The 27,452-nt window shown below is 42.9% G+C and overlaps 2 protein-coding genes across 4 annotated transcripts in view; one reads left to right on the top strand and one right to left on the bottom strand.

Annotated features, from left to right (window-relative positions):
* mmp28 (matrix metallopeptidase 28) overlaps positions 1-16,854 on the top strand; it is a 35,310-nt gene extending 18,456 nt beyond the window's left edge. Inside the window, exons 4-8 of the mRNA XM_029673252.2 lie at positions 4,243-4,464; positions 4,719-4,964; positions 13,362-13,511; positions 13,853-14,020; positions 14,239-16,854. Of these exons, the coding sequence (XP_029529112.1) occupies positions 4,243-4,464; positions 4,719-4,964; positions 13,362-13,511; positions 13,853-14,020; positions 14,239-14,636 (1,184 nt within the window). The 3' untranslated portion in view covers positions 14,637-16,854. The remainder of the gene's footprint in view (positions 1-4,242; positions 4,465-4,718; positions 4,965-13,361; positions 13,512-13,852; positions 14,021-14,238) is intronic.
* A 1,251-nt stretch (positions 16,855-18,105) lies between these two features.
* LOC115137147 (protein FAM124B-like) lies at positions 18,106-27,406 on the bottom strand. 3 transcript variants are annotated; one of them, XR_010465106.1, is made up of 4 exons: positions 26,703-26,942; positions 23,299-23,731; positions 21,327-21,420; positions 18,106-19,893 (listed from the first exon to the last, which is right to left on the bottom strand). XR_010465106.1 is itself a non-coding variant. In XM_029673250.2 (3 exons), exons 2-3 carry the CDS (start codon positions 23,644-23,646, stop codon positions 19,762-19,764), a joined length of 480 nt encoding a protein of 159 aa, XP_029529110.1. In that variant the 5' UTR covers positions 23,647-23,731; positions 26,703-27,406; the 3' UTR covers positions 18,106-19,761. The 3 variants fall into 3 exon arrangements, 2 of the variants coding, with proteins under 2 accessions (XP_029529110.1, XP_029529111.1); XM_029673250.2 differs by lacking the exon at positions 21,327-21,420 and having other exon boundaries at positions 26,703-27,406; XM_029673251.2 differs by lacking the exons at positions 21,327-21,420; positions 26,703-26,942 and adding an exon at positions 25,090-26,679.
* Between the last annotated feature and the right edge of the window lie 46 nt (positions 27,407-27,452).

The raw sequence follows: 27,452 nt of genomic DNA, 5'->3' as shown, positions 1-27,452 counted from the left end.
CCACTGGCTTCCAGTCGAAGCTCGCATCCACTACAAAACAATGATGCTTACCTACGGAACAGCAAGAGGAACTGCCCGACCCAACCTTCAGGCTATGCTCAAACCCTACACTCCAACATGAGCACTCTGTTCTGCTACCTCCGGTCTCTTGGCCCTCACACCATTACGGGATGGCAGCTCCCGCTCAGCCCAGATCAAGCTCTTCCCTGTCCTGAAGCTAGGACAGCAGAGTCCCTGCTCATCTTCCGAAAACATCTGAAACCCTACCTCTTCTAATGGTATCTTTAAATAATCCTCCTCCCCCCTTCCAAAAAATGTATACAAATATAAATTAATAATAAATAAATAAAATAAGAGCACTTAACACTTGCACTCGACCCCCCCCTTTAGCTCTGACGCTACTGATAGCTATGTTGAGGTAAAAGCCACTTTCTATGTCTGTGATATGTGGTTGTCCCACCTAGCTATCTTAAGATGATGGCACTAACTGTAAGTTGCTCTGGATAAGAGTGTTTTCTAAATTACTAAAATGTCAATGTAAAATGATCCAGCAGGGCAGGTTCAATTAATGCAATCAAGTTGGCTACCTCTTGTTGGAGCAGGAAAGTTCTGTGGTGAAACGTCCATAGCATTGCTACTTTAGTCCAGGACAGGCTGCAACTCACCAAACTCTCAGCGGAGCTTTTGCATCTTCACCAGGAAGGCCTCAGGAGAGTTCGCCACAGGCCCGCTATCGTCTGCACATGGGCATCCACAACTTAAGCTTCTATCCATGACAGGCTGAATGTATGGATGTAGATCCCTTTGATTACCAAAGGAAAAAAATACAAGTGTTCAATAATAATCACTTTAAAAGAAACAGTAGTGGGCGTTGCCAATGGTGCGGTTTTAGAGGTCCTCTTGGCAGCAGAAACAAAATGTAGCAGTTTCAAAGCTCATTTTCTACAATTCTACACATTTTGCCATGTGGCTGAGAGAACATTTTCAGTTTAAAAAGTTAATGTCCTTCAATTATATACATTTTGCCATAGCATAAGAGCAAGGCATAAGCCATCTGAGTGACCCAAACAAAACAAAATCAATGGGGGCCCCATGACATTACATAACAAAGACAATTGCTGTTTTAGAGCTAATTTCCTGACATTCTACATATTTTGCCATGGGGCAGAGATAACATTTTAAATCTAGTTCCCTACAATTCTAAAATGCCTGTTTCTAAGCTAATTAATTATACACATTTTGCCGTGACTTATACCTTGTTTTTATGCTATCTGAGTGACTCAAACATAACAAAATTAATTGGGGCCCCATGCCATGACATTTTTTAAATGTTGTATTCTCCCTGACTTGCTAGATTTTTTTGGGGGGGTGATTGTTAGTTCTCAAAGATGATCTTACTTAAAAGATATATTGCTCCATTGTGATTTCTTCAAACGGGTTTTAGGCGTTTAAGTTTTTTTTTTTTTTTAAATAAAATATTTGGTGGCTACACTTAAACGGCGGTGCGCTATAGAGGAAAGTGCATATAGGGGAAACACTGAACACTCATGTAAGCTCATGAGATCAGTTGGCTTGCGAGGCTGCAAAAGTAGTGCACTTTATGGAGAATAGGGTGGCTTTGTTCAAAAGTAGTGCATTATGGATTAAGGTGGCTCTGGTTGATAGCAGTGCACTATATGGGCAATGTGGTGTCATATCATATGACAGAAGTAATCATAGAATCCTTCCTTTGGCTGCCTCTCCTTCCAGTTCTCTGCTGCCAATGACTGGAACGAACTGTAAAAATCACTAAAGCTGGGGTCTCTTACCTCCCTCACTAGCTTTAAGCACCAGCTGTCAGAGCAGCTCACAAATCACTGCACCTGTACATAGCTCATCTGTAAATAGCCCAATCTACCTCATCCCCATTCTGTATTTATTTATCTTGTTCCTTTGCACCCCAGTATCTCTACTTGCACATTCATCTTCTACACATTCTACCATTCCAGTGTTTAATTGCTATATTGTAATTACTTCACCACCATGGCCTATTTATTGCCTTTACCTCTCTTATCCTACCTCATTTGCACATGCTGTATATAGATTTTTCTAATGTATTATTGATTTTATGTTTGTTTATTCCATGTGTAACTCTGTGTTGTTGTATGTGTCGAACTGCTTTGTTTTATCTTGGCCAGGTCGCAGTTGAAAATGAGAACTTGTTCTCAACTAGCCTACCTGGTTAAATAAATGTGAAATACAATTTAAAAAAATAAATACATCTCTGGCAGATACAGCCAGTCTGTTACGGTTCAGGTCCAGCCTCCAGCCGGTTCCACTAAGCTCTGGGTAATGGTTGTTTCCTGCTAAGAAGCTTTCCTCTAGTTGTTGTATGCTTTGCATGCTGTGTGTGGTTGTTTGCTTTAGTGATTTCTAGATTGTGGAATCTCGTGTATACACGAGGCGATTACAGTCTTGTAAAGAAAAAAAGCATTGAGTTTTACCCCCCAACAAATAACCCTTGACTGGGACGTACTGTACCTACAATATAAAATATATTTCCTTAACACTTTTTTGGTTACTACATTATTCCATAATGTTGATAGCTTCAGTATTATTCTAAAATGTAGAAAATAAAGGAAAAACCCTTGAATGTCTAGGTGTGTCCAAACTTTTGACTGGTGCTTTGACTTTTTCCACATTATAGCCTTTTTTTAAACTAGGCATGTCAGTTAAGAACAAATTCTTATTTACAATGACACTCTACCCAGGCAACGCTGGGCCAATTGTGTGCCACTCTATGGGACTCCCAATCACAGATGGATGTGATGCAGCCTGGATTTGAACCAGGTACTGCATTGATGCCTCTTGCATTGAGATACAGTGTCTTAGACCACTGTGCCACTTAGGAGCCCTCTTATTCTAAAATGTATTCAATACATTTTTTTCCCCTCATCAATCTACACACAATACCCCCATAATGACGAGGCAATTTTTTTTTGCAAATGTATAAAATAAAATAAATAATATCTTATTTCCATAAGTATTCAGACCCTTTGCTGTGAGATGTGAAATTGAGCTCCAGTGTATCCTGTTTCCATTGATCATCCTTGAGATGTTTCTACAACTTGATTGGAGTCTACCTTTGGTAAATTCAGTTGATTAGACATGATTTGGAAAGGCATATAAATGTCTATATGAGGTCCCACAGTTGACAATGCATGTCAGAGCAAAAACCAAGCCATGAAGTCGAAGGAATTGTCTGTAGAGCTCTGACACAGGATTGTGTCGAGGCACAGATCTGGGGAAAGGGTACCTAAAAATGTCTGCAACATTGAAGGTCCCCTAAAACACAGTGGCCTCCATCCTTAAATGGAAGAAGTTTGGAACCAAACTGAGAAATCGGGGGAGGTGGTCGATGGTCACTCCCGATGGTCTTTCTGACAGAGCTCCTCTGTGGAGATGGTTGTCCTTATGGAAGGTTCTCCCATCTCTGCAGCACTCCACCAATCAGGCCTTTATGGTAGAGTGGCGAGACGGAAGCCACTCCTCAGTAAAAGGCACATGACAGTCCGCTTGGAGTCCGCTTGGAGTTTGCCAAAAGGTACCAAAAGGTACCACATTCACTGGCCTGAATGTCAAGCGTCACGTCTGGAGGAAACCTGACACCATCCCTAAGGTGAAGCATGGTGGTGGCAGAATCCTACTGTGGGGATTTCTTTTCAGCGCCAGGGACAGGGAGACTAGTCAGGATCGAGGGAAAGATGAACGGAGAAAAGTACAGAGATCCTTGATGAAAACATGCTCCAGAGCGCTCAGGACCCCCAACTTGGGTGAAGGTTCACCTTCCAACAGGACAACGACCCTAAGTACACAGGCAAGACAGAGCAGGAGTGGAGCAGGAAGACCGATTTTCCATATGTCTCATGGTCTGACAAACACCACTGTAGCGCAGATGCGGAAAGGCGACATAGCAGATTGAGACGCAGCCCATGCAAAAAGCTTCAACTGGCTTAAACTGATGTATGTTGATGGGGATTTTTTTATTATGTTACTTAGATTGACTCTTAAGGACGTTGCAATGTATGTGATTTTGCAAATGTTGAAATACCAACACTGTCATATCACATTAAACTTACTTGGTGGGAAAAGTATTTTATTTTATTATAATGAGCAATATGGTGGTGTGCCATGCAGTCCTTAAAAAAAATATTTGTCATTGGCATGTACCCATGGTTCTCTGTGTCATCTCTGCCCCTGCAGGTGAGAAATGGTACAAGCGTCACCTGACCTACAGGATAGTGAACTGGCCTCGTCACCTTGCGCCAGGCCCCGTGCGGCTTGCAGTGCGTGCCGCCTTTCAGCTGTGGAGCAATGTGTCAGGCCTGGCCTTCCAGGAGGTCCCAGAGGGCCCCTCGGACATCCGCCTGGCGTTCTATGAGGGCGAGCACAATGACGGGGCCAGCAACGCCTTTGATGGCCCAGGTCAGGCCCCACATCATCTTCACCCTACTGGATATTACTATGGGGCCTGGAGCTTTTTCCCTGACAATGTAACCTGACCCTGGGCTGTAATTCATAGCTCGTTTTCAGGTCACATGGTCCGTATAAACTTGCCCTACTATTCTTTTAAAGTAAAGAAAGAGCTTAATCACCCAAATCTGGACACCAGAGAGGGGCCAATGGCGTTCCTGTCCTGTCCAAACCTCTCACACTCCTTCTTCTCTCCTGTCCTATAGGGGGAGCTCTAGCACATGCCTTCTTCCCTTGCAGGGGGGAGGCCCACTTCGACATGGCAGAGAGATGGACGCTGTACGGACACAAGGGCCACAACCTGTTCATGGTGACAGCCCACGAGATAGGCCACACACTGGGGCTGGAACACTCACCGGTGCGCCACTCCCTCATGTCCCCCTACTACAGGAAGCTAGGCCGCGCCCTGGTCCTCAGCTGGGATGACATCGCTGCAGTGCAGCAGCTCTATGGTAAATTATTTATGATGTCCTCCATTCAGGTTAAAACCAATGATGTCATATGCTGTATACACTACAAGGCATGTATGTAAATTAAACCATCTGTCTGTATGTAAGGTTAAATGGGGTGTCGACAATGAATCAAGATACAGCCATCTCAGTCAGATTTATAAGCAAAAAGTGTTGAAAGGAATTGCATCATTAAACAAGCGGAACTGTCCAAATGCTCCCTAGAAAGAGATGGAGACAAACTGACATCACTCAATTTCCTCATTGTATACTATACTGAACAAAAATATAAACGCAACATGTAAAGTGTTGGTCCCATGTTTCATTAGCAGAAATAAAAAGTTACAGAATTTTTTCATACGCACCAAAAGCATATTTCTCAATTTTTTTTGCAAATTTTTTGCATTCCTGTTAGTGAGCATTTCTCCTTTGCCAAGATAATCCATCCACCTGACAGGTCTGGCATATCAAGAAGCTGATTAAACAACATGATCATTACACAGGTGCACCTTGTGCTGGGGACACTAAAAGGCCACTCGAAAATGTGAAGTTTTGTCAAATACAGTAACACGATGCCACAGATGTCTCAAGTTTTGAGGGAGCGTGCAGTTGGCATGCTGACAGAAAGAATGTCCACCAGAGCTTTTGCCAGAGAATTGAATGTTCATTTTATCTACCATAAGCCACCTCAAACATCGTTTTAGAGAATTTGTCTCTACATCCAACCGGCCTCACAGCTGCAGACCACGTGTATGGTGTCGTGTGGGCAAGTGGTTTACTAATGTCAACGTTGTGAACAGAGTGCCCCATGGTGGCGGTGGGGTTATGATATGGGCAGGCATAAGCTACAGACAACGAACACAATTGCATTTTAACGATGGAAATTTGATTGCACAAAAATACAGTGATGAGATCCTGAGGTCTATTGTGAGGGCCATTTTTTTTTTAAAGGTATCTGTGACCAACAGATGCATATCTGTATTCCCAGTCATGTCAAAACCATAGATTAGGGCCTAATGAATTTATTTCAACTGACTGATTTCCTCACATGAACTGTAACTCAAATTGAAATTGTTGCATGTTGCGTCTATATTGTTGTTCAGTATACAGTGTATCTTCTCTCTCAACTGCACTTAAGACATTATTATACCTACACACACACTGTTTCCCTGACAGTGCTGTCACGAGGGTAGATTGGTTGTCCCAGTGTTAGTGTTACTCGAGAACAGAGCTCCTGTTATGGCGGACTGGGCTCTGAAATAGGGTTGAATGGCGGGAACTCGGTTACCAAGATTTTACCGCCCAAAACCACTCCTTTTTCTTGTGATAAATAACTGCGAGATACCTATACATTATTATAAATTATTTATATGAACAGCGTGGCGTGAAATGGAACTGTTAAATTATATGCTTTGTCTAAATCTGGCTTCTCTTATGGCCTCTGCATGATGAATCGTCAACGCTCAGTATGGAGCGCAGTTCACAATGCATGCAGACCTATCATCATATATCATCTCATCATGGTAACTTTTGCTGCAGAATAGTCTATGCTACAGTAATATAAAGACTGAATGTGCGTCTAATTTACCCATCTCCATCTGGTCTAATTTACCCATCTCCATCTGGTCTAATTTACCCATCTCCATCTGGTCTAATGTACCCATCTCCATCTGGTCTAATTTACCTACCTCCATCTGGTCTAATGTACCCTTCTCCATCTGGTCTAATGTACCATTCTCCATCTGGTCTAATTTACCCCTCCATCTGGTCTAATTTACCCATCTCCATCTGGTCTAATTTACCCTTCTCCATCTGGTCTAATTTACCCACCTCCATCTGGTCTAATTTACCCATCTCCATCTGGTCTAATTTACCCTTCTCCATCTGGTCTAATTACCCATCTCCATCTGGTCTAATTTACCCACCTCCACCTGGTCTAATTTACCCATCTCCATCTGGTCTAATGTACCCTTCTCCATCTGGTCTAATTTACCTACCTCCACCTGGTCTAATTTACCCATCTCCATCTGGTCTAATGTACCCTTCTCCATCTGGTCTAATTTACCCACCTCCATCTGGTCTAATTTACCTACCTCCACCTGGTCTAATTCACCCATCTCCATCTGGTCTAATTTACCCATCTCCATCTGGTCTAATTTACCCACCTCCATCTGGTCTAATTTACCCATCTCCATCTGGTCTAATTTACCTACCTCCACCTGGTCTAATTCACCCATCTCCATCTGGTCTAATTTATCTCCATCCTTCTCCATCTGGTCTAATTTACCCATCTCCATCTGGTCTAATTTACCTACCTCCATCTGGTCTAATTTACCCACCTCCATCTGGTCTAATTTACCCTTCTCCATCTGGTCTAATTTACCCACCTCCATCTGGTCTAATTTACCCACCTCCATCTGGTCTAATACCCACCTCCACTGGTCCACCCATCTCCATCTGGTCTAATTTACCCTTCTCCATCTGGTCTAATTACCCACCTCCATCTGGTCTACTTCTCCATCTGGTCTAATTTACCTACCTCCATCTGGTCTAATTTACCCATCTCCATCTGGTCTAATTTACCATCTGGTCTAATTTACCCACCTCCATCTCTAATTTACCCTTCTCCATCTGGTCTAATTTTCTCCATCTGGTCTAATTTACCCATCTCCATCTGGTCTAATTTACCTACCTCCATCTGGTCTAATTTACCCATCTCCATCTGGTCTAATTTACCCACCTCCATCTGGTCTAATTTACCCTTCTCCATCTGGTCTAATTTACCTACCTCCATCTGGTCTAATTTACCCACCTCCATCTGGTCTAATTTACCTACCTCCGTCTGGTCTAATTTACCCACCTCCATCTGGTCTAATTTACCTAACTCCGTCTGGTCTAATTTACCCATCTCCACCTGGTCTAATTTACCTACTTCCATCTGGTCTAATTTATCCATCTTCATCTGGTCTAATTTACCCATCTCCATCTGGTCTAATTTACCTACCTCCACCTGGTCTAATTTACCTACCTCCGTCTGGTCTAATTTACCCATCTCCATCTGGTCTAATTTACCTACCTCCGTCTGGTCTAATTTACCCACCTCCATCTGGTCTAATTTACCCATCTCCATCTGGTCTAATTCACCCATCTCCATCTAATTTCCATCTCCATGGTCTAATTTACCCACCTCCATCTGGTCTAATTTACCCATCTCCATCTTCCATCTGGTCTAATTTACCCTTCTCCACCTGGTCTAATTTACCCACCTACCTGGTCTAACTCTCCATCTGGTCTAATTTACCCACCTCCATCTGGTCTAATTTACCTACCTCCATCTGGTCTAATTTACCCACCTCCATCTGGTCTAATTTACCCATCTCCGTCTGGTCTAATTTACCCTACTCCATCTGGTCTAATTTACCCATCTCCATCTGGTCTAATTTACCCACCTCCATCTGGTCTAATTCACCCATCTCCATCTGGTCTAATTTACCCTTCTCCATCTGGTCTAATTTACCCAACTCCATCTGGTCTAATTTACCCACCTCCATCTGGTCTAATTTACATACCTCCACCTGGTCTAATTTTCCGTCTGGCCTTCAGAGGTCATCTTATTTTTTTATTGTAAAGATATATTTTTTTATGCAGCTGCAGAGTTTTAAAACAGCCTATCACTCAAATATCGCTGCTTTAAGTCAGTGCACATGCAAGCACTCAGTCTTTTCTCTCCTCCAACTCCATTCAAATTGCATCCAAAATACTGTAGATAATCCTGTTCTAGATTGATATATATAGACTTATATATACAGTGCATTCGGAAAGTATTCCGCCCCCTTGACTTTTTTACAGGCATATTCTAAAATTGATTACGTTTAAAAACTGTCCTCATCAATCTACCCACAATACCCCATAATGGCAAAGCAAAATCAGGTTTTTAGAAATGTTAGCAAACGTATTAAAAATAAAAAACAGAAATACCTTATTCACATAAGTATTCAGACCCTTTGCTATGAGACTCGAAATTGAGCTCAGGTGCCTCCTGTTTACATTGATCATCCTTCAGATGTTTCTAGAACTTGATTGGAATCCACCTGTGGTAAATTGAATTGATTGGCCATGATTTGGAAATGCATATACACCTGTCTATATAAGGTCCCACAGTTCACATTGTTAACAAAAATCCATGCCATGAGGTCGCGGAAATTGTTCGTAGAGCTCAAAGACAGGATTGTGTTGAGGCACAGATCTGGGGAAGGGTACCAAAACATTTCTGCAGCATTATAGGTCCCCTAGAACACAGTGGCCTCCATCATTCTTAAATGGAAGGAGATTGGAACTACCAAGACTCTTCCTAGAGCTGGCTGCCTGGTCAAACTGATCAATTGGGGGAGAAGGGCTTTGGTCAGGGAAGGACAACCATCTCTGCAGCACTCCACCAAATCAGGCCTTTATGGTAGTGTGGCCAGACGGAAGACACTCCTCAGGAAAAGGCATCTAAAGGACTCAGACCATGAGAAACAAGATTCTCTGATCTGATGAAACCAAGATTGAACTCTTTGGCCTGAATGCCAAGTGTCACGTCTGGAGGAAACTTTGCACCATCCCTATGGTGAAGCATGGTGGTGGCAGCATCATGCTGTGGGGATGTTTTACAGTGGCAGTGACTGGGAGACTTGTCAGGGTTGAGGGAAAGATGAACGGAGCAAAGAACAGAGAGATCCTTGATGAAAACCTGCTCCAGAGCGCTCAGGACCTCAGACTGGGGTGAAGGTTCACCTTCCAACAGGACAATGACCCTAAGCACACAGCCAAGACAACGCAGGAGTGGCTTCGGGACAAGTCTCTGAATGTCCTTGAGTGGCCCAGCCAGAGCCCGGACTTGAACCCGATCAAACATCTCTGGAGAGATCTCAAAATAGCTGGTTAGCAACGCTCCCCCATCCAACCTGATAGAGCTTGAGAGGATCTGCAGAAAAGAATGGGGGGAAACTCCCCAAATACAGGTGTGCCAAGCTTGTTCACACCCAAGAGACTCGAGGCTGTAATCGCTGGCTAAGGAGCAACAACAGAGAGAGAAAGAGGAGGTAGGCTAAAAACATTAGGGGAAATATTATGAAAGGTATGCTTATATATGCGTCAGCCTACTAATTATGCAAATAGGCCCTATTCCATTTCAAAATAAAGATCTAATTCGCTAGCCTATACTTGTAACTTTATATGCTACATGTGCTGCGCTAGAATGGCATGTTTTCTCCCTGCTTTATCATGGTTTGAACGATGTGCGTAACTCCGGTCCAGATCACACAGTGTAAGACAATGCAGTTCAGTAGTAATACAGTTCACACTCAAAAAGATTAGCTTGTTTCATTTATTTACCCAAGAGTGCATATAACTAGCTACATTTATGGGCTTTTGTTGTGCATAATGTGCAGTGGCCTATATCATATATATCGGATAACAATCATTTGGGCTTGGGCTCGATGAATGTCTTCAATGTAGGACTCATAGAATGTATTTAATGTATGGTTCAGGCTCAGGTAGCCTCAGGCTTGAATATGAGATCAAAGCTCTAATCAAATCCAGACAGGCCTACTTATGCTTTATAATGCGTTTGAATGACACTTCCGGTTTTAGTGGGAAATACTGGGTTACCCAGTAGAAAAGCGATTTATTCTCGGGATGGAACATCTGTAAAAAAAACAGGGAAATATTCAGCCCTAGTCTGCATGCATAGCCTACATGTTTTTCTGTAGAACAAATGGAATAGCTGTTTGCCGTGAAGGTTTTCGCTCCCTTCCTGGCATGTGTAAAACAGGTTTCCACAGGTTGATGCTGCTGTTGTATGATGAGTCCCATCCATCCTCCTGCAGGCATTTATCCAGGAATGTCTCCGTGGCTATTGAGCGGTCCTACCTGGATCCAACAAAATGTAGTCTTGTAGGCATGCCAATTCTAGATGTTTTTCTGTTTGGTTTCTGGAGGAGAATCAACTCCACCTATTTGTAAACAATTGTTTTTTCATTGAAATGAAAAGACATACTGTTGAGTACATTCTACTCCATTTTAGTTCAAAACATTTGGCATATTTCATATATTGATACAGATCTGCTCCCCTTTATATCAAGTCTCTAAGCATCATCACTGCTGATTGTGGTATTGGGTTCCTCAATACAGAACAATGGGATGAAAACATGAAACAGTTTATCTTCTGAGATATTAAGGTATGCAGTGCCCTGCGGGAGGAATACGTGTGTGTTAGCACCATGTGATGATGGGAACCAGATGTCTGTCTGACCTGAATAACTTCACTGTACTGAATCTGACCAAGAACCTTCCAACATATTTCTAACCATTCTGGTCGGGGTGTACGGCCGTGGCATCTGCTTCAGAAACCTTTTTTTATTTTCTTAGTGCATTACTTTTGACCAGGGCCCATAGGGACTCACATAGGGCTCTGGTCAAAAGTAGTGCACTATATAGGGAATTAGGGTGCCATTTGGGACGGAACCTTTGTCTTAGTGATAATGTCACGTCACAGTGTATGACATTTTGCAGTAGAATTGGCCACACAAGTCTGTAATCGTTATATATTTTAAATGGTCTGTGTAGACTGACCCAAGTACACAGTATGTTTAGATTACACACAGTAGCACTGCTCTCAGCAAAGAATCTGTTTTTATTCTTCCTGCCTGGTTGCATTCTTTTCAGATTTTCCTCCTCTCCTTAGGGATGCTGATATCATCACTGCGAAGACAAATGTTTGCTCAGCCAGTTGCAAACAAAATGGGTGTGTGATGTCCAGAGCCTTATCATAGGATGCTGCTTTGTGTTTCATTTGACATCCGTTTGCAGTAGTCACTTGTCTTTCTTCATTCTTTTCAACGAGAATGACATTCTTGACTTATACCAGTAAATGACCGGAATGTTCGTATCTTTCAAAGATCTTATGTAAAGACATCTATCTAGTGGCCCTTTTGGATACTTCAGATTATCACAGGTGTCTGTAATCATCTCTGGCCCTCTCGGGTCTTACCACATGTAAAATATATATAAAATAATTAACTAAGATTTTAAAATAAAAAATAGAATGCAAAACTGTAAAACATTATCCTAAATATAAACCATCAACTTAGTGTACCATTGGTGTTTTATATGAGGGTTTCAGCATGAAATATCCTTTGTAAAATGTTTTACACGTATTTATTTTACTATGTTAATATGTATTTGTTGTCAATGTTTTGGGGTCAAACTGGTGGCAGTTGTGAAAAAAGTCATTATTGGAAGAGTTGCAGAGCTAATTGAAAATAATGCTGTTGTTGATTAGATGCTTTTTTCCATTAATGAGGCTATTTTCTCTTGAACCATATGGTCTATCTACTAGAAGCTCATGGACAATATGGACACATATATAACAAATGAATACTATCTACATTTTGTTATTCAAGTATACATGACTAAAGTCATGATTTTAATTACTGAAGAGTCCAGTAACTTTGCAACCCTTTGTCCAGTACACAGCAACTCAACAGTTTCCTGGGAAAGACAGCTTTACTGTTTAAATAATTGACTATTTGAGAATATTGTTCTGTTTGTTTCCACTTGGGAGGGTTGTTTTTTTCCCATGATGTCTATTTTGAGAAAATACTGTCATTTGTTTTTGGTTTGTATTTCTCATATTCCTTTAAGGGAAAAAAATTACATTGGCATGCAGACTTCCTCTATCATGTATCAACCAGCATTTGTCCCATTGGAGCAGTAAATTAATCTGTAAGCCAATATTTGTCTTAACATTCATTTTTATTCACATGGTAGTTCATAATCAGTGGCCATGTACCTGATAGATTGTAGAAGTAACACTTGTAAGAGTTTAGTTTAGATGGCTGACTAAACATTCTCTCGGACGCAATGGAACGCTCATACATCAACATCATAGTGCCCATCGCTTATCACCCCATCACTTAAACTACTGGAACTTGTGTCTGTATACAATCTACTCTCCCATTCTCTTATCTTGCCTGATCCTGGATCTGTATGTGCTTCAGCAAACACAGTATCTTTTTCGTTGGGGGATAACGGTTACAATATTTAAATTCCTATACTTTCATATTCCGTTCATATCACATTGTATATTCATTATGTCACATATACTATTTTTGTACCTGTGGGCTGCCACTCAGATGAAAATAAAACATTAAAAAAGGTACATAACTACAAAGTATTGATCATATTACAGAGTTTAAGTAATAATAAATTCAGTATGTACAGGAAAAGAAAAACAAAGTGGGCCTCCACCCCCAACCTCCCACCCAGCCCCCCCTTCTGACTACAGTTGTCATTCCAACCCCTCCATTGGTCAGATTAGTTGGCTACTGATGGTCTCCCTCTCTGTGTCCTCCCCAGGAAAGCCTCTGGGGGGTCTGCCTATGAGGTTAACAGGCCAGGCATTCAGCTCAGCCCTGCAGGAGTGGGAGCTGGCTGAGGAGTCCGAGGGACATCCTGAAATTACCCAGCCCCTCTACTGCCAGGGAGTCTTTGATGCCATCACTATGGGTAGGACACAGCTGTGCTCACAATCATTTGAAATCCCCCCCAAACACAAGTTATTCATTGGGATATTATAAACTGGGTGGTTTGAGCCCTGAATGCTGATTGGCTGACACTTTTTGTATTTTTACTGCTCTAATTACATTGGTAACCAGTTTATAATAGCAATAAGGCATCTCAGGGGGTTTGTGGTATATGGCCAATATACCACAGCTAAGGGCTGTATCCGGGCACTTGCGGAAGAACAGCCCTTAGCCGTGGTATATTGGCCATATACCACACCCCCTCCGGCCTTATTGCTTAAATATAATATTTTCATGTATTCTTGTCTGTCTTTGTGTGTTCAGACCAGAACCACACAGTGCTGGTGTTTCGGGGCAGTGTGTACTGGATGGTGTCGGCTCAGGGGAACGTGAGCGCACCTCTCCCTCTCCAGCAGCGCTGGCGCCACCTCCCACTGGCCATCGAGGCCGCGGCCTTTTCCCCACTGGACAGCAAGTGGTACTTCTTCAAAGGTAAAGTAATCTCTTTAAATTCACTTTAGTCAGTGAATGATTGTGTGAAGTGACCTGGTCCCAGATAATTGTGCTTTAGCCAACTCCCCTGACTATGGTTGGATGACAATGAAATAACACAGCAGAGGACCTGGCTAAAGCACAATCAGGATAAAGTACCTCAGTGAGGAAGTAGTGTTGATTGCGCTGAATTTTCTCTCTCTACCCTCCCTCTGCAGGTAAGCGTATATGGCGTTACTCGGGCAGTGCCCTGGACCCTGGCTTCCCCAGGAGGAGCAGCCAGGCCGGCCTCCCCTGCCACCCAGACTGTGCCTTCTACTACGCCCCCCTGGGACACATGGTCCTCTTTAAGGGCCCCCGCTACTCCGTGCTCAACCTGCACACACTGAGGTCCGAGCCCTACTACCCGCGCCGGCTGGCCGACTGGACCGGGGTGCCCCAGGGAACCAACGGTGCGCTGACCCGTCCCGACGGGCGCCTATATCTGTTTAGGGAGCAGCAGTACTGGAGGTTTGACCCGGTGAAGGTGCGCATGACCAGAGAAGGCCAGTGGGCTCAGGACCTGGATTGGATAGGCTGCAGGAACAGGACTCACCAGGGCAATGACATCCTGTGACAAACGTGGAGCTACAGCTCTCATATCAAAGTTGATATGAGGCCAAAAGCCTGAAACAATAGCCTGGGTACAAGTCTGTTTCTGATAATATTCCAGTCCTTATACTCTGTAACATATGCCAAACAGTTTAGCATGACAAGGAGTGGAAACAGACTGGTACCCAAACTACCAAAACATATAAAAGGCCATTATGTCTGTGCAATCTAAATATGGAAGACTTGGTTGGAGCCGGCCGGGGTCGTTGGCCTGAAACACTGTCATCAGTGCCATCGAACTTGACTTTTTGGTAAGATTCATGACACAATAAAATTGACATTAGTAATGAACATTGTTGAGCATATTAAACCTGGGTCGGGCCAGGCACACTGTAGAGCACTGCTGACCATTCACCTTTTAAAAGGCAATGTTCCCGACATTCGTGATGATCGCATTCACAGTAAACTCTGCAGATATCATCTCATTAGGAAATTACCTTTAAAGTCAAGCACTCTACAATGTGACTCGGATTGAATCCCTGCCCTGGTGACAAATACAGTGCATTGAGAGTATTCAGACGCCTTGGATTTTCCCCACATTTTGTTACGTTACAGCCTTATTTTAAAAAATGTATTCAAATGTTTTTTTCCACCCTGATCAATCTTAAAACAAAACCCCTTAATGACAAAGCAAACACAGGTTTTTAGAAAATTCAGCAACTGTATTAAAAACAAAAAAACAGAAAATTTACATAAGTATTCAGATCCTTTACTTAGTACTTTGTTGAAGTACATTTGGCAGTGATTACAGCCTTGAGTCTTCTTGGGTATGACGCTACAAGCTTGGCACACCTGTATTTGGGGAGTTTCCTCCATTCTTCTCTGCACATCCTCTCAAGCTCTGTCAGGTTGGATGGGGAGTGTCGCTGCACAGCTATTTTCTGGTCTCTCCAGAGATGTTCGATCCAGTTTAACTCTGGGCTCTGGCTGGGCCACGCAAGAACATTCAGAGACTTGTCCAGAAGCCACTCCTGCGTTGTCTTGGCTGTGTGCTTAGGGTCATTGTCCTGTTGGAAGGTTGGAAGAACCGTCGCCCCAGTCTGAGGTCCTGAGCGCTATGGAGCAGCTTTTAATCAAGGATCTCTGTGTATTTACTCCGTTCATCTTTCCCTTGATCCCGTCTCCCGGTCCCTGCCGCTGAAAAACATCCCCACAGCATGATGCTACCACCACCATGCTTCACAGTAGGGATAGCGCCAGGTTTCCTCCAGACGTGACGTATGACATTCAGGCAAAACGTTTCACCAGACCAGAGAATCTTGTTTCTCATCATGGTCTGAGAGTCCTTTTAGGTGCCTTTTGGCAAACTCATGTGCCTTTTACTGAGTGTCTTCTGTCTGGCCACTACCATAAAGGCCTGATTTGGTGGAGTGCTGCAGAGATGGCGGTCCTTCTGGAAGGTTCTGCCATCTCCATAGAGAAATTCTGGAGCTTTGTCAAAGTGACCATCGGGTTCTTGGTCACGTCCCTTCTCCCCGATTGCGTCGTTTGGCCGGGGGACCAGCTCTTCCTAGAGTCTTGGTGGTTCCAAACCTCTTCCATTTAAGAACGGAGGCCACTGTGTTCTTGGGCACCTTCATTGCTGCAGAAATGTTTTGGCACCCTTCCTCGGATCTGTGCCTCGACACAATCCTGTCTCAGAGCTCTATGGACAATTCCTTTGACCTCATATGGCTTAGTTTTTGCTCTGACATGCACTGTCAACTGTGGGACCTTTTATATAGTCAGGTGTGTGCCTTTCTAAATCATGTTCAATCAATTGAATTTATCACATTCTAGAAACATCTCAAGGATGATCAATGGAAAGTATGTTGTATTATTGCAAAAGGGTCTGAGTACTTAGGGGGTCCTGTGCAAACATTTCTAAAAACCCTGTTTTTGCGTTGTCATTTTGTGGTATTGTGTGTAGATTGAGGATTTTTATTGAATCCATTTTAGAACAAGGCTGGAACGTAACAAAATTTGGAAAATGTCAAGGGGTCTGAATACTTTCCGAATGCACTGTACGCAGTGGTAAATCAACTCCATAGAACATGATTTTGTATATTACACTTAAGATTTAAATGTTTATGCTTTGGTATTACACTTGTACATTTCAGATATTCATCAAGACCAACCATGTGTAATTCACTTTTGAATTATTTGTATAAAATCATGTGAGATACAGAACTCCTCTGGAACAATGCTGCCTTCCAGTGGTAAAAGTATTTCTTTGCAGACTTCTACATTACTCTACATTTTAAAAGACACTGTCTACTCAAACTGACATAATCCAAATGGAATGTTTGCCATCAGTGTTGCTGATACTAAACCAAGAATACCCCTAGTTTAGTTCTTCAGTAAAATATACATCAGCAAGATTAGAACCTGTGACCGTCAGTGCTGCTGATACTAAACCAAGAATACCCCTAGTTTAGTTCTTCAGTAAAATATACATCAGCAAGATTAGAACCTGTGACCGTCAGTGCCAAATAAGTGTTCAGCGAGTTAGTCATTTATTTTTATCAGTAGATTATAAAGTTGAATTGGGATTTAGCAAGAGCGAACACTTGCATGTGAAAACTTCTACTGGGTGGATTAAATCGGTATCGCGGAAGAGCCGCGTTAAAATGTAAAGGTCATTTCCGATTGAGCCGACATATGCCGTCTACGCAAACGCAGGAATATCACCTTTAAACTTCAATTGAGCTACAACATGGAAATCCTGCGATACTTCTGCAATGCAGATTGAATCCAGCCCTAAATCATTACTCCACATGCTTGATAGACCTGCATCACTTGTTTTTGAACCAACTTCACCATCGGCTTTGAATGGGGAACCCAGCTCATGACAGTCCAGTTTCGAAACAAATGCAAATCACTTTTCACCCAGTGCAAACTCCGCCCACCTGGACCAGCATTAATATTCTCATTACTGACCTTTCATCCAATCAATTCGTCAGGATCAGTTATTTTAATAGTCTACACCAGTCTAAAAATGTGGGCACAATGAGAATGTGGACAAGAGCCATACAGGTGTTAGCACCAGGTATAAACAGGCCTCAATAGATGGTACCCAATGCAGCAGTACAAAGTTATTGGAGTTGCATTAAAACCCGAGGGGGTGTGGTATATGGCCAATATACCACGGCTAAAGGCTGTTCTTGGGCACAACAACACAGAGTGCTAGGACACAGCCTGTAGCATATAACAAACCCGAGGTGCCTTATTGCTATTATAAACTGATTACCAACAATTAGAACAGGAAAGAAATGAATGTTTTGTCATACCCCATGGTATACGGTCTGATATACCACGGCTTTCAGCCAATCAGCATTCAGGGCATGAACCACCCAGTTTATAAAAACCACTAACATATGTCTTAAGAACAATTTTAAACAAATGACAAGTATTATTCCCAAATTAGTCAGAAGTCAAAAATGTAATTTACAAAATACAAATAATTACTTTAGTGATGCATGATAAAACAGTCATATTTCACAACTCACATGTTTAAATTAAGGGACAGTTTCCCAGACACAGATTACACTTAGCCCTGGACTAAATGGCACTCTCAATGGAGATTCTCCACTGAACACGCTTTTTAGTCCAGGTTTAGGCTAATCTAAGAAACCGGCCTCTAGACGATCAATTTGGTAAACATAGTCTTGTCCTAGGTTATAGACAGCCTTGCAATGTAACAGCCTTCCATGGTAATGTCAGCACACACTTTATACATTATTAACAGAGTATCATCTCAGACAAGGAGTCTCTTAGCTCGCGAGTCCTTTGTTGTATTCCAGTCATCAAGCCATATTTGAACACACAGATGACCAAATATGTATCCTAACCACAGTCCCCGAAAATAAATGAATTATCAGCTCCCATAGTATTCGTCTTATCAAAATATGTCCTTTCAACACAGTGGTTTGGCAAGGTCTACTCAACACAACCTATGGTTTCGTTATAGTATTAGAAGATACTGTTGAAATACAAATGTGTTAATCCTAGAAAAATAGGCTAATGACTGTACAATACTAACTTCTGACCCAGGAGTCAAACCTGATAAGACTTGCTTCCTTGGGGTAAAGGACTTAGGTCACTCAGTGATATGCTACCACACAGATCAGCTTTCATAGTGCACAGACAACTACATGAACTAACCAACCACACACATTTATCTACCTACCCACTTGCGGCACATTTGTATGCATTTCTACTTCCACTGGTAATAAAATGCATACTTGCCTAGTTAGACAGTAATTGTGTATCTGAAATCCCTGGGCGTAACATTGTTTCATTTACTATAGGCTTTACACCTAGCCTGGCTAGTTTGCATCCAAAAGGGCACCCTATTCCCTATATTGGGCACTGCTTTTGACTAGAGCCCACCAGCACTACATAGGGAATAGTGTGACATTTTGGACGCAGACCCAGACTGGCACCAGGAAGTACCATCTCTAAGTTACATTATGTTAGATAGTGACAAAATTTCCTACAACTGCCTGCCTGCCACACTGCAGAAATGAATCAGATGAAGAACTCATCTATTGGGTCTGTACTGTGTGTAGGTGACAACAGAGCCTTTGCTGCTGGCGTAGCAAGAGGCCGTGGCCCCATAGGCTCTCTGGAGTAGCTCTGACCCGGCGATGCCCAGCTGATAACACTGCTGTCCCAGGCTGGTGACCCTGCCTTGCACCCGGGGCTGGCAGCTTTGGTAGGGCTGCTCACAACCCATGTCCTGTGGGGGGTGCAAGCATCCAGTAGACAGGCACTCAGCTCCCTCGCTAGGCTCTCCGGGGCAGAGGCCCCCCCACAGCGGCTAGCCTCTCTCGTGCTCCACCTCCCACAGGCTCTCCCTCCTCCAGCAGCAGGTGGGAGGTTGACAGGGAGGGCCGCGCTTGGGAGGTGGATCATGAGAGAGGGAAGGAGTCGTGGGGGTGGTTGACGGATAGCGTGGCGGGGCTGCTGCACTGGGACGAGTAGCAGGAGCTGCCTGGAGGGGTGCTGCAGTTGCTGTCTGAGCCCATGTCACACCGCAGACCCCCAGGTAAGGCAGGCACCTAGCCTAGCCAGGCCTGGGTCGGTGCGCAGCCAGTTCCCCGGCTGGGTCACCTGGCTGCAGGACTACAGGGTGTGGGGCTGCTGGGGGCAGTGCAGACAACGCTCCTCAGTAGCCCTCTGGGCGAGACGTGGGGCAGGTCAGAGGGAAGGCACAGGTCAGGGGTCACTGAGGCTTTCACCTGGGGGACAGAGACAAACAGTCAACTTTCTCTGGGAGACTTGAGTTGAAAATAATGGACGGTTCAACGATCATAGAGGGAGCCTACAGAGACAGGAAAAACAACAAACCTAAGTTCCAATTAAAGATGCACTATGCAGAAATGGCTCTGCCATTTCCTGGGTGCTAAAATTCTAATAGTTCGCCTAATTTCAATTTCTGTGACAAAACAAGCCAGTATAGTGTAGAGTCATTGTACCATCTATAGCACTGTGAAATATATTTTCCATAATGAAAAATATTGTATTTTTCAGCTGGTGTACAAAACCGAAAGTAAGAGGCAAAAATGTAACTTAAGCACGGGAAGCATAGAAATAGCGCACATAGAACAGACATACCGCTTCTTAGACTTCTTTTCAATGCGAATGAAATATCTATAACTCACATTTCTTTGTGACTTTAAATCAGGTCGCCCAAAACGTTACATATTGCAGCTTTAAGATTGACGACCAAATCATAGCTTATGTCGAGCCCATTGGGACGATTAATGCCTCTCAAAGTTACTATGCATTTATACAGTGGTGCAATGGGGAAAGTATGTTTCAATGTTAACCATTTGTTGCTTGGCCTTCCTGAACATGTCGTGAAGGAAAGGTAAATGAGAATGTTTGGTACTGTATAAAACCTGTGGATGCCTGGATGCCATCGTTCTCTGTGGGAATGTGTGCATTTATAGCGGAGTAAAGGAAACCAGTGCAGTGATATACAGTGAGCTACAAAAGTATTGGGACAGTGACACATCTTGTGTTGTTTTTAAATGATACAATAACTATGATGCACACTGTCAGCTTTAATTTTTAGGTTATTTCATCCTTGTCGGGCAAACCATTTAGTAATTATAGCACTTTTTGTACATCGTCCCCACATTTTAGGGAACCAAAAGTATTGGGACAAATTAACTTCTATGTATTAAAAAGTAGACAAATGTTTTGTATTTGGGCCCATATTCCTAGCATGCAATTACTACATCAAACTTGTGACTCTACAAACCTGTTGGATACATTTGCGGTTTGTTTTTATTATTAATATTGATTATTGCCCAAATCAGTTTGTGATTCATGCCTGTATTTGAATCTGCTGATTGACGATTAGTTAATAAATAGTATGGTCCATATTGAGGGTTCCCAGGTAGGGTATTTAAGACTTGTAATTTGTCTAGGTCAGGGAAGGGACAGGCGTTGGGTTGTTTGAGCTCAACTTTTTACATTTGGTTTGTCAGTTTATGTTCCTGTTTGTTACTTTCTTTTGTAAATAATTGTTACGTTTTTGCCATGCTTATTATCTCCACATTTGCTAATAAAAGCATCACTACGGGCAACAAAAGTAAATAACTGCTGTGTTGACTCCTCACTATTAAATCCTACCGCATGGTCAACCTCAGTCTAACTTTCTCACTTGTGGAGGCCAGGTCATCTGATGCAGCACTCCATCACTCTCCTTCTTGACCAAATTGCCCTTACACATCTTGGAGGTCTGTTGAGTCATTGTCCTGTTGAAAAACAAAATGATAGTCCCATTAAGCGCAAATCAGATAAGATGGCATATGTGTGCCTTGAATTCTAAATAAATCACTGACAGTGTCACCAGCAAAGCACCCACACACCATCTCCTCCATGATTCACGGTGGGAACCACACATGCGGCGATCATCCGCTCACCTACTCTCACAAAAGACACAGCGGTTGGAACCAAAAATCTCAAATTTGGACTAATCAGACCAAAGGACAGATTTCCACCAGTCTGATGTCCATTGTTTCCCGGCCCAAGTAAGTCTTCTTATTGGAGTCCTTCAGTAGTGGTTTCTTTTCAGTAGTGGTTTGCAGCAATTAAACCATGAATGCCTGATACACGCAGTCTCCTCTGAACAGATGTCTGTTACTTGAACATCTGAAGCATTTGTTTGGGCTGCAATTTCTGAGGCAGGTAACTCTCATGAACTTATCCTCTGCAACAGAGGTAACTCTGAGTCTTCCTTTCCTGTGGCAGTCCTCATGAGAACCAGTTTCATCATAGTGCTAGACTGTTTTTGCAACTGCACTTGAAGAACCTTTCAAAGTTCTTGAAATTCACCGGATTAACTGACCTTCATGTCTTAAAGTAATGATGGACTGTCATTTCTCTTCGCTTATTTGAGCTGTTCTTGCCATAATATGGACTTGGTATTTTACCAAAAAGGGCCATATTTTGTATACCCACCCCTACCATGTCACAACACAACTGATTGGCTCAAACGCATTAAGGAAAGAAATTCCACACCTGTTAATTGAAATGCATTCCAGGTGACTACCTCATGAAGCTGGTTGAGAGAATGCCAAGAGTGTGCAAAGCTGTCATCAAGGCTACTTTGAAGAATCTCAAATATATTTCGATTTGTTTAATACTTTTTTGGGTTACTACATGATTCCGTGTGTCATTTCATCGTTTTGATGTGGTCACAATTATTCTACAATGTAGAAAATAGTTTTTTAAAAACTAAAGAAAAACCATTGAATGAATAGGTGTGTCCAAACTTATGACTGGTACTGTAAGTGAATTTGTCCCAAAATGTTTGGTCTCCTCAAATGGGGGGGGGGGGGGGTCATGTACAAGAAGTGTACTCAACCTAAAGCTGACAGTTTGCACTTTGTCATTGTATCATTTCAAATCCGAAGTGCTGGAGTACAGAGCCAAAACAAAAAAGGTGTCACTGTCCCGATACTTTCGGAGCTCACTGTATCTCTGTGCTGCACACTGCATTTACATTTTCCTGCAACTACTCTTGATCCTGATGGTTTTACAAAACAATTTGCCTGAATGCAGAACAGTAGTCTCACGGTAGCTAAAAGATAATCAGAGTAACTTCATCCAGCTCTACGCGTTTTCCAGAGGAGGCTGGTGGGAGGCGCTATGGCTGGAACGGAATAAACGGAACAGAGTCAAACACATTGCTTCCATTTGTTGGATGCGTTTGGTACATTCCATTGATTCCATTCCAGCCATTACAATGACTCAGTCCTCACAGGTCGCAGTTGTAAATGAGAACTTGTTCAACTGGCCTACCTGGTTAAATAAAGGTGAAATAAATCAAATAAAATAGCTCCTTCCACCAGCCGCCTCTGGTGTTTTCACAGCAATTGAGGATTGCTTCCAATAGCTCCTCAGGGGGTAGAAACCTGTTTTTACATAGCAGCTAAACATTTACCACAAATCTAAAACATGTTTCTATCTTGAGAAGAATCATTTAAAATGTAGGGAGAGAAATGCAAGAAATAAGCAGAAATGCTTATTTAATCTATATATTACCATCTCTGACCACAGAGCCACATAGGAGTCTGAATAAAAGTACAGAGGTGAAATATAGCAAATAGTGTCATGTAAATTAAATTTACCTGGAAGCGCATCTTGTTGCCGTCCAGGTCTTCGGCCTGCCAGTGCGTGCACGGATTGGGCAGGAGCACAAGCTGACCCATCTCCTCCACCCTGAAATGCAGCACTGCTGAGTAGCAGGCCTCCACCTTGACCCTTGGGGAGGGCTGTCTGAGAGCCAGCTGTAGACACCGCCCAGGCTCCGTGTAGAGCGTGAACCAACAGAACCCCGGCTTCTGCTCCTCTGCCGGCCTTTGCAGCACCGCCTCGTATAGCCGCACCGTGTCGTCAAAGTTATCGTAGCCGCTGTAGAGTGTCACCTGCAGCATCTCCTCGCCGCAGTGCACTGGGCGCAACCCCCACACGGGCATCCCGTGCCCAGGCTGTAGAATTCTCGGTTGGGCCGAGTGGGGCGTTATTTTCTACTTCATGGCATGAGGAGTGACAGCTCATAAACTGAAGAGATAAGATACGATAAGATTGATTGGCTTCTTTCACACCTTCCAATCCAGAACCAAACACATTTAATAAGTTAAACACACACGGGGACTACATTAACATAATGTGATGGGTATTCTATTCTCTAGAAAATTGTGAAGGAATTACATTAGGAAACAAGAACCTCAACCTACAGCAGTCAAATTATTTGTCATATAATTGGATAAATTGGAAAAAAGATTAGTTGAGATGCAGCCATTACACACGGCTGAAGCGAGTAAAAGTAGTCTGTCCTCAGATGCAACACTCACTACTGAGTTCCAAACTGCCTCTGGAAGCAACGTCAGCACAATAACTGTTTGTCGGGAGCTTCATGAAATGGGTTTCCATGGCCAAGCAGCCGCACACCATCCTAAAATCACCATGCGCAATGCCAAGCGTCAGCTGGAGTGGTGTAAAGCTCACCGCTATTGGACTCTGGAGCAGTGGAAACTCGTTCTCTAGAGTAATGAATCACGCTTCACCATCTGGCAGTCTGACGGACGCCAGGAGAACGCTACCTCAATGAATGCATAGTGCCAACTGTAAAGTTTGGCGGAGGAGGAATAATGGTCTGTGGCTGTTGTTCATGGTTCGGGCTAGGCCCATTAGTTCCAGTAAAGGGACATCTTAACGCTATAGCATACAATGACATTCTAGACGATTCTGTACTTCCAACATTGTGGCAACAGTTTGGGGAAGGCCCTTTCCCGTTTCTGAATGAGAATGCACGGTGCACAAAGCGAGGTCCATATAGAAATGCTTTGTCAAGATCAGTGTAGAAGAACTTGACTGGCCTGCACAGAGCTCGGACCTCAACCCAATCGAATACCTTTGGGATGAATTGGAACGCCAACTGCGAGCCAGGCCTAATCCCCCAACATCGGTGCCTGACCTCACTAATGCTCGTGGCTGAATGCAAACATGTCTCCACAGCAATGTTCCAATATCTAGTGGAAAGCCTATTATAGCAACAAAAGGGGGACCAACTCCATATTAATGCCCATGATTTTGGAATGAGATGTTCGACGAGCAGGTGTCCACATACACTACATGACTAAAAGTATCAGAGGTAGAATCATATAAACTCATTATAGTTCTGTGGGTAGAATGACCCTTAGAAGGTTGGTATACAATGCATTCGGGAAAGTATTCAGACCCCTTTACTTTTTCCACATTTTGTTAGGTTACAGCCTTTTTCTAAATATATATATATATATATATATATATATATATATTTATTTTTATTGTGTCCAGAGACTACACACAATACCCCATAATGACAAAAACATTTTTTTTAAACGTATCAAAATAAATAAACTATCAAATTGACATACTTTGTTGAAGCACCTTTGGCAGTGATTACAGCCTTGAGTCTTCTTGGGTATGATGCTACAAGTTTGGCACACCTGTATTTGGAGAGTTTCTGCCATTCTTCTCTGCTGATCTCAAGCTCTGTCAGGTTGGATGGGGAGCATAGCTGCACAGCTATTTTCAGGTCTCTCCAGAAATGTTTGATCGGGTTCAAGTACGGGCTCTGGCTGGGCCACGAGGACATTGAGACTTGTCCCAAAGCCACTCCTGCATCGTCATGGCTGTGTGCTTACGGTCATTGTCCTGTTGGAAGGTGAACTTTTGCCCCAATCTGAGATCCTGAGAGCTCTGGAGCAGGTTTTCATCAAGGATCTTTGCTCCGTTCATCTTTCCCTCAACCCTGACTAGTCTCCCAGTCCCTGCAGCTGAAAAACATCCCCACAGCAGGATGCTGCCACCATGCTTCACCGTAGGAATGGTGCCAGGGTTCCTCCAGATGTGCCGCCTGGCATTCAGTTCAATCTTGGTTTCATCAGACCAGATAATCTTGTTTCTCATGGTATGGGTCCTTTTAGGTGCCTTTTGGCAAAATCCAAGCCTTTTACTGAAGAGTGGCTTCCGTCTGCCCACTCTACCATAAAATGCCTGATTGGTGGAGTGCTGCAGAGATGGGAGAACCTTCCACAAGGACAACCATCTCCACAAAGGAACTCTGGGTCTCTGTCAGAGTGGTCATCGAGTTCTTGGTCACCTCCCTGACCTTCTCTCCCGAACTTGCCTACCTGGTTAAAATTAAGGTGAAATTTAAAAAAAAAAAATGTAAGTTTGAAATGGGAAAATAATATACCCGTGGAAAAACCTATTAACTAGCTCCCCGATACCGTCTGATGTATATACTTAATGTATTACATGAATGGTCATTACAACTCTTCCCGAAAGTACATTTAAAAAGTGTTTTAATGCGATTTTTTCCACCCTACTCCCTATATTCAATTTCAAAATGTGGCTCTGTGTAGCTTTACTTCCGGGCTATTATAACGTATCTGGCCGTTCCTTCTCTGTATGTTCCTTGGCTAGCAGTGCCATCTAGTAGTGGAAACGTGCATTTTACTTAATATGACAACGGCTGTGGCGGGTTAGAAAACGCCTAACTGGTAGCTAGCGAACGTTAATGAGTTAACCAGCAACAATCAAGCCAACAGTTTTTTTTTTTTTTTGCTAACGTTAGTGAACCACATTAGAATATGCTAGCGTGCCATTTTACTTGTAAACTGACCTAATGAGATTACTCAGACGTGTAAAATGTAGCTACCGAACTAATTTAGACCAGGAACGGGACCATTCAATTCCCATTGCCCGTGGGCTGTTGCATGCACAACTGTTCGGCAAGCACTAGTTAGCTAGCTAGTGATTCCCAACCGCTTACATTTTTTTTGAGACTCGTTTTAAAATGAACGTTAACCAGTCACAATTTCTGCAAAGTTGATAGAAAACACCGAAGTAGATCGAGCCGGGGGTACTTATACTGCACACAGCGAAAATAGTCATGACTCACATATTGCCAGTAACATTAACACTTGGAGACAAGATACTAGCTCGCTACTGTAGTAAATTCGTTAGCTTTTAAGAAACTTACTCGGCAGTCTCAGCTCCTAGAATCCACATTTTCATCAACTGTTCGAGAATGCCACCGGACTTAAATCGAGTCCTATGACGAAAAGCACGTTTTTATAGTGGCCCTGGCTTAGGCAAGACTGTCCAAACACTTAAGACACACCCTATCCCCTCAGCCCTCAAATTAAGTGGACACGTCTGATGACGTTTCATGACGAGTATGCACTTGCAGGACAATGGGCGAGGGAGGCAGAATTAGTTTTAAATGGACCACCCTTGGGCCGGAAATGTGTCACTCATTCATCCCGCGACGATTGTGTTTTCAACCAAAGGAGGTAATACCACTTCTGTCATGGAACCTGAATCACATTTATGTTAAAGAGCATAACAACCCTTATACTGTGCCCCCCTTAAGGACAAGTCGTTGTCACATTCATAGAACAGTGGTTTTAGTTCTGTGGTAGACATTCTGGAACATTGGAGACTAATCAACTTTCACATGTTATTTTCTAATAATCAACATTAAATTGTCATAGCAGCTGTATTAGTGAGATGCATATTCATCCATTGAATCCATGTAAAGTGGCCTGCTGTAGCCTTAAACAATTTCATTGCACACTGAGAAATAAAATACACTTGAAGGTGATTCCGCAAGAAACATTGTTCTAAAGCAAATGCAGTGACTCAAAGTTGTCTACCACTGTTTGAAAGCAATCCAAATAGTTATTTTGAGTTCCTCTTCTTAGATGCTTAACAGTTTGACTGTGGTTCC

This window comes from Oncorhynchus nerka, linkage group LG11 (assembly GCF_034236695.1).
Source record: "Oncorhynchus nerka isolate Pitt River linkage group LG11, Oner_Uvic_2.0, whole genome shotgun sequence".
Lineage (NCBI taxonomy): Eukaryota > Metazoa > Chordata > Actinopteri > Salmoniformes > Salmonidae > Oncorhynchus > Oncorhynchus nerka.
Note: the sequence above shows the minus strand (reverse complement) of the source record. Positions and strands in the feature narration are given on the sequence as shown.